The following is an 11,195-nucleotide window of genomic DNA, read 5'->3' on the forward strand; positions in this document are numbered from 1 at the left end:
AGAGATCCAGTAGGATGTGTAAGAAGAAAGTGCCTTTCTCATAAGGAGATATTCCCAGGTATTTAGTTGTACCCAGAAATGAATTATCTCGAGTATCCTTTATTTATACTCGGGAGAGTGAAACTGCAAAAAAAAAAAAAAGTAGTTATACACAGATGTTACTTCCACCCAAATGACCGTCATTATCGCACTTTTCAATTACCGTTGATTTTTATCAGCCAAAAATGGACCTGCAATCGGGCTATAAAACATGGGATCGAGGATCACTCTCTTATCTCATGAGTTATCCCAGAGCCGAAAGTTGCTCTTGCTTATCACTGATAACAGCAGGTATCGGGAAAAGCGATGACAGCATCGGAGCTAAAAGGTGAAGCAGCTTGTGTGGCAGTTTCCCTAAAGCTCCATGCAGAGGCATTGAGGTCAGGGATAATGTTTAAATCCCCCATATATTCAAAATACATACAGTATCATTCAGATGAAGTTACTCACAACACCATGTACTGCAGTCAGATACTTTATACAAGTATTTACGGTACTTGTTTCCTAGCACGGCCACACCGATCAAGATCTTGGGCATCGCAGGTAAAAAATCGCGTTGGTCGCATCGCATGCGGGCTAAAAAATCGCATGCGATGTGACCGACGCGATGCCCGCGATTTCCCATAGGGAACAATGTTAAATGCCTCAATTTACCCAAATCATCATAGGGAACAATGTTAAATGGGCCACAATCCCCAAAAAACACCCCTGAACAGTGAAATGGCCCCCCAAATTAGTTAACGCCACCCCACGATCAACGTGAACCCGAAGCGTGGCGAGCGCTGCGAGCCGGCGAGGGGCGGCGGTATGCGTCCTACGACCTTTTCATACCCCCACTATCCACTTCGGAGTGGAGTTGAGAATAGAATAGTGTGGCGAGCGCAGCGAGCCACCGAGCCCGAAGCGAGGCGAGCGCAGCGAGCCCCGCGAGGGGACGCGGATACCTTCACAGGTAAACGCGTCACTTTGCGGGCTTCACAGGTATCCGCGTCCCCTCGTGGGGCTCGCTGCGCTCACCACGCTTCGGGCTCGGTGTCTCGCTCCGCTCGCCACACTATTCTATTCTCAACTCCACGCCGACGTTGATAGTGGGGGTATGAAAAGGTCGGAGGACGCGTACCGCCGCCCCTCACAGGCTCGCTGCGCTCGCCACGCTTCGGGTTCACGTTGATCGTTGGGTGGCTAAAACTAATTTGGGGGGGCCATTTCACTGTTTAGGGGTGTTTTGGGGGGTTTCTGGCCTATTTAACATTGTTCCCTATGATGATTTGGGTAAATTGAGGCATTTAACATTGTTCCTTATGGGAAATCGCGGGCATCGCGTCTGGACCATTTAAGCCTTTTTTAGCCGCCTGCGATGCGACCGACGCGATTTTGACTTTTTTCAATGCATTTCAATGGGAAATCGCGGGCATCGCGTCGGTCGCATCGCAGGCCACTAAAAATTACCCGCGATGCCCGCGATTGTGGCCGTGCTAGGAAACAAGTACCGTATTTTTTCCTGTGTAGAAAACAGTGATATTCTAACTATAGTATATGTAAGATATTAACTGTATTCTAGTGTGGACCACTCAGCCAGGCAGATCTACTCTCAATGGAGCTGCTCCTGCCGATAGAATCGGGCAATCGCTGCCCCACGCCAGCTGCCGATTTCTAGCAGAAGGTAGTGCACGTGCGCATGAGACGCTCACATGCCCCTTTCTGTCGGAGCCCTCTGCCGGTCTCCATCAGCTCCCCCAGTCTGCCCCTACTCCCTGAAGCGGATATGGGCAGGGAAGCTAATATCTGTCATCAGATGGTGCTCCTGTCCCCCATCCTGTGCTAGCTCAGGAGATCTGGCAATCCTGTAGGCTGGCTGACAGGATTGCTCCATCTGTATGTGATGTGTAGCGGCAGGTTAGTAGGGAGACCTGCAAGTATTGACTCAGTGGGTGAAATTCATACGCATATTCATAGCCATTTCTCGCGTATACGGCCGCAAATTCATATTTTTCAAATTTACCATGGCCGATATAAGGCCCTTCTTATTCTTTTGACAGGCGTATTCATATTCCTAATCAGGAATACAAATGCATATGCCATTGAAAGAATACGACTAGGAAACACCATTTGTTTGAATGGTGATTCCTAATTTACTAACCAGCCATATATACGACCAGAAATAGACCCGAACATACGCCTGGAAATACACCTAATTTTCCAGGCGTATTTGAGTGAAGCCCACACGGATCAGTCAGATCCGTGAATGTTTTAGTGTGTAAAAATAGTTCAAAATAAATAATTCAAAAAAAACCACGTGCAGTTCCCCTGTCCGGCAATGACCAGCCCAGGGCTCAAAGAGCCGGCACTGGTTTTAAAAATCCAGTGAACCAAAGATGTAGGGGTTCCCCATAATTTTTTATTACCAGTAGCACCCCAAAATACCACACATACTGTACACACCAGAAAAATAAAACCTTATTACATAGGTAGCCCACACATCCTATACGTACCTACCTTGACATGAAGGATCAGTCCCCTAATCCAGTAGCATCCATGGGGTACCTGCGGAAGGAAATTATACTCACCAGCTCCTCGGACATGGATCAGTCTGTTTCATTCCGAAATAGGCATCCACAGTCATGAAAAAATAACCCGACATACCCGTTCCCACAGACTGGAATAGTGGAGAATGTAATGTTTAAATTACATTCTCCAGTCACAGAGGGACTTTAAACAGCAGTACAAATATAATAAACACAAGAAGAGCTGAGACCGACCCTCAGAAGGTTATGGTAGAGAACACCGTCGATGTCAAGATCGACAATCACGTGGTTGGCCACTAATGATTGAATGCATCTACTGTAGTTAGATGCCTAAAAATGTCAGACAGCGTCTAGATTGACAGTAACAGATCAACCCAAGTGAAAGAGTGATGGAAATATGGTCAACAGTGACAAGAGTTTTTCACTTCTTTTGGTGTCTATGTTGACATATTTCGACATGGACACCTTATAAGTGTACCGCGTCCCCTCACATGGCTTGGTGCACTTGTCATGCTTCGGGCGCGGTGTCTCGCTGCACTTGGTATACTATTTCTTGTATTACATACATTCTGCATCTATGTCCGATGGGATGGTAAATTATGAACAAGTTGTTCCCCTCAACCTTTTGATTGTGTCAATCTTCTGTTAATGATCAAGACGCTGTCGACCATTTTCTAACTAGACGCGTTTGGCCATTAGTGGTCGACCACGTGATTACCAATCTAGATATCATGTATCCATGGACCGAATACACCACCAAATACACTGTACTACTCAGTAGTTATTTAGAATAAATGACTACTGTGCTCCACTGTCATCCCAATGCCCAGGAGAACAAAAGACCTGGCAGAGCATCTATTATATATTATATTATCCTATCATAATACGGAGACTTCCTGTCTGAAGGCTTCTAGCTGCACCACATACGTCACACGGCTTCTCAATATATCAGTTGGGAAATAAGAACAATCATTTCTGTACAGATCAGGATGGCTACTTTGATCATTCTGCAGTAATCCTTATGAAGGCATTTCTCACCTTAGCATCCCAGATTTTAATGCATTTTACTGAGTCATCTTGATCTTCTTCACTGCTCCAATCATAGTCATCTGTATTACAGATGGTGAGGTTAACAGAGCCATGTACTGGTTTTCCATAGGTGTAACTAGAGAGGTGAGAAAAAGATGGTAATTATATCACATGATCTATACACTCTATCACTATACCATACTTCCCAACGTTTCCAATTTTTGTGGAACGGTCGCAGTTTTTGTGACTGTCCAGCATCCCGTTTCCCAAAAGTGTTAGAAAGGTTTGGAAAATGTTATGCAAAGTAAGAATGCTTTAAAAAATAGAAGTGTTTCTAGTTTATTTTTATCAATTAACAAAAGGCAAAGTGGACGAACAGAAAGAAGTAAAAATAAAATCAAAATTGATGCTGTTTTGAGGGCAAAGGATGGTCGCACCTAATATTGCTTTGGTTTAGATGTCTGTTCATTCACTTTGCAATTTATAATCAATAAAAACAAACTATTAAGGCCCCCATACACAAGGGACATTTACATGTGATTTGGGCACTTTTCATGCGGTTGCGGCTGCTGGTATCAATTGCATGAAAAGTGCCAGAATCACATGTGATTGACAGCAAGACCGATGCGATGCATGGACCCACGCACATTGCATCAGAGCCTGCGAGTCGCACTGGATGCAAAAGCAATCTGCTAGATTGCTTCTGAGCAGGGCACGCTGGCTGGGATCGCATGCGATATATACCCATAGCCTGACGAAGTCCATGACCGGATGAAATGTGTTGGGTGTGGCCTAACACTGTGACGTACATTGAAGTATACTACCAGCCTGATAACCATCCATACTGCCGAGACATTCCAGCACTGAGAACTATCATCTCCAGCAGCTCTAGCCACTGTTCTGGCTGTGCATATGCTCATAGAAACATAGAAACATAGAATGTGACGGCAGATAAGAACCACTTGGCCCATCTAGTTTGCCCCTTTTTTAAACATGTTACCTCAAACCATATTTGATCCTTATTTTTTTTGTAAGGATATCAATATGCCTATCCCAAGCATGTTTAAATTGTACTACTGTATTTCCCTCTACCACCTCTGATGGGAGGCTATTCCACTTATCTACTACTCTTTCTTTGAAGTAATTCTTCCTCACATTTCCGCTGAATCTTCCTCCCTCTAGTGTCAGTGCATGTCCTCGTGTTCTGCTGCTCCTCTTCCTGTGAAGAATGTCTCCCACCTGTGCCTTGTTAAAACCCTTGATATATTTGAAAGTTTCTATCATGTCCCCCCTTTCCCTTCTCTGCTCTAAAGTATACATATTAAGATCTTTTAGTCTTTCCGGGTACGTTTTGTGATGTAGGCCATGCACCATTTTAGTTGCCCTTCTTTGTACAGTCTCTAATGTATTCATATCCTTCTGCAGATATGGCCTCCAGAACTGAACACAATACTCCAGATGAGGTCGTACCAATGACCTATACAGTGGCATTATTACTTCTTTCTTTCTACTGCTGATACCTCTCCCTATGCAACCAAGCATCTGACTTACCTTCTTCATTGCTTTGTTACATTGCCTACCTACCTTTAAGTCCCCTGAAATAGTGACACCTCGTTCATCATTTGTTCAAGCTGAGTTCTGACTAAGAACTTTTGGGCTATATTGAGCTTCCGTAATCTATGTAAGCGGTCTTCAACTGTGCCGATCCATCACCGGGTTGCCGCAGAAGCCTGGATACTTAAATTTGCAGCGGTGAAGTTCTAAGCATGCTGGCAAGCTGTTTACCTTTAACCTTCACATATGTGAGCATTTATTATTCATATAAAATATTCTATTTTTACTAATTTGGTGCATCTTTACTGATATACAGTGTATATAGGAAAAATAGGAGAAATGCACATTGAGAGTATTTTACTAGTTACATAAAAGCTCACATACACATAAGTTTAAAACGGCAAACATCAGCAATTGTCACCAAGCGTGTAAACCCGTGGTGCCAAACTCATGGCCATCCAGCTGTTGTGGAACTACAATTCCCTTTATGCCCTGCTACAGATATTATATAATGTATTGCTAAAACTGTGGCAGGGCATGCTTGGACATGTAGTTCCACAACAGCTGGAGAGCCATGAGTTTGACATCACTGGTATAGACAGCAATCTCCCAGGCAGCCAAAGATATAACTGCAAGGTGGCCGAACGCTGTTAACATAGGCGGTAAACGGGGGCCGGCCAGATCAAGGACTAGACTAGAGACCACACCTTCGACGGATTTCGTTATCAGGGACTTCGTCACGAGGCGTGTGTGACTATATAGCAGACAGATATCCGCTTCAGGTGACCTTGATCATATAATCAGATAGTAAAGACCATCACCTGAAACTGAAATCTATTTGCTAGATAATTCACATCCAGTATACTTGTGGGCACACCTCCTGATGTAGTTCCTCATGATGAAACGCATTGAGGGTGTGGTCTCCAATCTGACACTGTAGTCATCCTCAATCTGTCCGGTCCCAGTTACTGCCTGTGTTTACAGTGTTCATCCGACTTGCTGTTATATCTGTGTCCGCCCGGGAGATTGAAGAATACATGCTTGGTGACAATTGACGATGTTTGCCGTTTTAAACTTATGTGTATGTGAGCTTTTTTGTTACTACTAAAATACTCTGATTAATATGCTCATTGAGCGCTTATTCTATTTTTCCTACATGCATCCCACTAATGGGCTTGGGTGAGCCCATGTTGGAGTATTAGCTGCACTGTAAATGCCACTGGGACTTCTGTCTAGGTAAAATACGAACAGTGCAATTATCGCACTGTTCAGCAATCTCCCAGCTGGATGATTCTTGCACAGTGCATACAGTAGATAGCTCTCAGGGCAGATAGTCAATCATAAATCTAATGGATTGGTTCTTGACATCTGACATCTGAAATGCTACACAATGTGCTCAGTCCCTTCATGTTTAGTAAATGCTGTGTGTACAGAGATCATCTGCCTAACTGCACATAAAAAGCATCATGCCATTAAAGTAATTGTTCATATGGGACCTATAATTATCTAGTATGTATTCCGGAAATGTAATGATTTCAGGATTGTCATGTTATAGAAATACTGGTTTATTCAGTACCTGCCACAAGCCTCTAGGTGGAAGGATTTATCTGTCACTGATATAGTGGGTGGTACGTTCAGATGAATTTCAAACCTCTTCAGTACTGAAAGAGAAGCAGAATTTACAGTTATCTACTGTAGAAAATTATGGATACAAATGACTGTTGAGATAGGAATAGTGTTAGAACAAATGGCGAGTTATGTTTTCCTTATGTTGTAGGATATAAGCATGCCCCAAACAGATCAATAGGATATAGGAGATTTGGTATCAGAACACATTTCTTTGAGGAAATCCTTAACTGAACAGGGATCATAAACACAGCCATTTGTATGTAGTGTAGCTGCTTATTGATGACGTCAATCTATGACACTGGCAATGAACACTGCAGTAGTATCCACTTAGTTTCTACCATATGGTATCTATGTTGACATAAAATGTATATTTCTACACTATAAAGTATGGGTAATAACCTGAGCCCAAAAATAAATGAATGAAGCATATAAGCATACGCTTATAGCATACGCTCGGCATGCTTCAAGCTCGGTGGCTCGCTGCGCAACTCCGCGCCGACGTGGATAGTGGGGGTATGAAAAGGTCGGTAAGACGCGTACCGCGTCTGCTCGCCACGCTTCGGGCTGGCGTGGATAGTGGGGGTGTCGTGGGCAGTGGAGTAACTATAAGGCCGCAGCCCCCGCGGTGGCGGGGAGGCGCCGGGGGTCTGCAGGCGCTATTGTTTCTCCGCCAGCTCCCTACTGCTTTTGGGTGCAGCGGGGAGCTGGCAGGGGGGTCCGTGCGACAAGGAGGTACCTGTATTCAGGGAGAGCCTGGAGGTCCCTGCGCCTGCGGCGCTGAGTATGATGTTGCCGGGGTCCCTGCAGTGAAGTGGAAATAACCCGCTATCTCCGCCGCCCGGTGGCGGAGATAGCGGGTTATTTCCACTTCACTGCAGGGACCTCGGCCCGGCAACAACATACTCAGCGCCGCAGGCGCAGGGACCTCCAGGCTCTCCCTGAATACAGGTACCTCCGCGCCGCACGGACCCCCCTGCCAGCTCCCCGGGGGGGTCTTTTAACGGGGGGCAGCGGCAAAATTGTCCCGGCGGGGGGGGGGGGGGGAGCAAAAGTTTTCGTTACGCCACTGGTCGTGGGGGTGGTTCAGAAACACATTCACACCTGCCATATCATACAAGTCAGCAATAGCTACTCAGACGCAGGAGCGTATCATTGCTGGAGTGTCTGAGATGCTCCTGCAGCTCAAACAAATGGAGCGCCTCTCCGCCCGCGCCAGCATGATCACCTCTCCGCCAAAGACAAGGGATCATGCTGGCGCCGGCAGTGTCAGAGAGGCACTCACTAGGCTTGCCAGGGACAGAGATGCTGTTCCCGCCAACAGTACGGTAGTTACTTGTGTAGTTTCACGGCGCCAGCCTACACTGATAACGTAGATTACATAAGTAAGGCAGCTGGCGATCTGCCAGCTTTCAAACAGGCGCTACGCTGATAACGTAGCTTAGTAAAGTAAGGCAGTCTGGCAAACTGACAATATTCAAAGCTAGAGCAGACACGCGATGGCGCCGTGAAACTACACAAGTACCAAAATGACTCAATTAAAAAAAAAACTTTGGGGTTTTTAATGTGGAATTTCCCAAAAAAACAGCTTTGGGGTGCACACCACCGGATCCAGAGGTACCTTGTTGCTGAATTTGGTGGCTCTGAGTGCCCTAGTGTGTCTGCATTGCGACAGACACGCACACACACACATACTCCAACTTATTATATAGATGCACAAATGATGATAATGTTAAATAGGGAGCTTGAAAATTTTTATTGGTCACAATGCCAGAATGTGAGTGGGAGAGGGGGTGGATGGTAAGACTCAGGTTGAGCTCTTACACTGTCCTCGGGTGTCAGGGCAATGGAGCGGGGGCTGGCTGCTCCTAATGTCTGTATAGAACATAATACAATTGTACTATGATTTGGCTAATGTTAGTCAGTATTGGCCCACAGAGGGAATGGGGAAATCCCTGCTGGTCCCCACCTCCTAAGGGGACCTCGTCCTCCCTGTGACACACAGACACTAGACATTATATATATATATATATATATATATATATATATATATATATATATATATATATACTAGGTGATTCATCGCACCCTACGGGTGCTGTTCACACCGGCGTAAGGGGCTGCGCCCCCTTAACCTGTGAACGCAGGGTGAGGGTACTGTTATATAGAGGGGGGGGGGAGTAGGTGCTTGGGGGTGGGGGAGTGGCATGGCGGGGGGTGCAGGCGGAGATGCTGGCCTAGTGCCATATTATTTATTCATAAAAAAACTACAGTGTATGTGGTAGCATACAGGGTGGGAGAGTGTCTGGCATAGAGAGGGGGGGTGGGTAAGAGACAGAGGGTGTCTATGATACAGGGGGAGAGATAAAAAAGGGGGTCAGGGAAAGCGAAAGGGGGATGAGAGAGGGTGTCCGAGATAGAGAGAGACAATGTCGGAGATAGAGGGGTTGAGGGGGGGGGGGGATAAGGCACACAGAGAGAGAGGGTGAGAGAGAGGGGGGTCAGGCAGAGAGAAAAAGGGGGGTGATAGAGACAGGGGTTCGAGTAGAGTGAGAGGGGGTCAGGCACAGAGAGAGAAAGAGGTAGGGAGGAGAGAGAAGGTAGAGCAAGCACACAGAGGGCAGTATTCAATGAAAAAAATTCACTGTGCATGGCGAGAGATTTTTTATTTCGCCATGCACTCTCCGTGTTCCGGAGCCTCCTGCTCCCACTATTCAATGTATTTAAGACTCGCCGCCACTCGCGGCGAGTCTTAACCCCTGCAGCGGACGAGCGTCCGCGGCAGGGAGCTTTCAGGGAGCCGGGGGACGGAAGCAGCCAGAGAGATTAAAGTCTCCCTGGCTGCTCCAGAGGAATGTGGAGGGGAGGAGGGCTCCCCGGGGCCCAGGCAGCACAGGCTGCCCCCCCCTATAGCCAGCGGGGGACCCAGTATTCACTGCACCCGATCGTGCATATTAACGATCGGGTGCAGTGAATATATGAATATCTAATGAGCGGCTTGAGCGCTCCGGCCCCCTGCTGGCTGCACTGTGTAAAAATATATATATATATATATATTTTTAAATTAAATATATATTCATGTGCTATAAGCACATGAATAAAAATAACATGCCCCTTCACAGAAAAAAAAACCTGATTTTTTGACACCAAAATTAAAAAAAAACCCTTCTAGTTTAAAAGTTCACATTCCAGCTCTCCATCAAAAGATGGAGAATTTCTACACGGAGAGAGACGGCGAAAATCACTTAGAAAGACGGCGAATATTTCACATTGAATAGGGTGGTTAACTTTTGGAGAGCAAAATGCTCCGTCCAAGGCGAAAAAAGCAAAAATTCTCCATAAAACACGGAGAATTTTTCTCATTGAATACTGCCCAGAGAGGGGGTAAGACTGAGACAGAGAGGGGTGAGAAAGAGGTGAGGTTAGACAGAGAGAGAGGGGGGGGGGTGAGAGAGAGGAGTGAAAGGGGGGGGGTCAGGAACAGGGAGAGAGAGGGGGATGAGAGGGGACAGGCTGAGAGAGAGAGGGGTAAAAGAGAGGGTGGGTATCAGGCACAGAGATGTGAGAAGGAGGGGTTGAGTAGAGAGAGAGAGAGACAGAGGAATGAGAGAGGGGGGTTAAGCAGACAGAGACAGATGAGAGAGAATGGGAATGAGCAGAGTGGGGGTGAATGAAGTGGCAGGCACAGAGTGGCAGGGTTAGATGTAAGTAGGGAACGTTGCACAGCCCTGCAGCTCACCCCCTTTCGGGCACCAGTAGCACCCGCATTACCTCATAGCTGTCTCCTGCTCTTTCTAAGGAGAGCAATTTTGGGGCAAGCATAGAAGCCGAAGCTAGGTGTTAGGGCAGACAGCGGGCAGGAGGGCGTGGATGCTGGCGGGATATGGGGCGGGTTTGCCAGCAGGAGATGGAGGGGCCCGCCGGGAGAAGAAGGGGGAGGCATGGATGCTGGCGGGAGCTGGCGAGTAGGGATACTGCCTGTAGATCATGGGGGGTATGTGAGGAGATTGCGGGGAGGTGCTGTTAGGGATGCTGGCAGGGATTGTGGAGGTGCTGTGGATGGTGGCGGGAGAGCTCTCCTCACAGCGCGGATGCTGTTGGGAGTTGTGAGGGGGGTGTAGGGGGGGACGACAATGGACAATACTGGCGGGTGGGTGAGCGCAGAGAGGGGTGGGGGTGTGGGTGGTGATAATGGGGGGGCACGATGGGTGATGCGGGTGGTCATGATGAGGGGGGACGACTTGTGAATGGAGATGGGGGGGGGGTAGGGTGGTGCGGGCGGAGATGCTGCAGGGGGGTTAACTTGCATTGCCAATGTGGTTAATATGATCTTTTAGGGGTTAATATGCTCTGCCACAATGGGGTTACTACATACCCTCCAACATGACCCATTCCATTAGGTACAAAATGCTCTGTTCCAGG

General features: G+C 47.0%; 1 protein-coding gene across 1 annotated transcript in view; it reads right to left on the reverse strand.

Annotated features, from left to right (window-relative positions):
* The window catches only part of LOC146009764 (alpha-2-macroglobulin-like), a 78,089-nt gene extending 74,238 nt beyond the window's left edge, over positions 1–3,851 (reverse strand). Inside the window, exons 1-2 of the mRNA XM_083150224.1 lie at positions 3,796–3,851; positions 3,603–3,729 (exon numbers count right to left, since the gene is read on the reverse strand). Coding sequence (XP_083006350.1) covers positions 3,603–3,729; positions 3,796–3,851 — 183 coding nt within the window. The remainder of the gene's footprint in view (positions 1–3,602; positions 3,730–3,795) is intronic.
* Positions 3,852–11,195: the final 7,344 nt, after the last annotated feature.

The sequence above is a fragment of the Crinia signifera genome, chromosome 6 (assembly GCF_055691185.1).
Source record: "Crinia signifera chromosome 6, ASM5569118v1, whole genome shotgun sequence".
Classification (NCBI taxonomy): domain Eukaryota; kingdom Metazoa; phylum Chordata; class Amphibia; order Anura; family Myobatrachidae; genus Crinia; species Crinia signifera.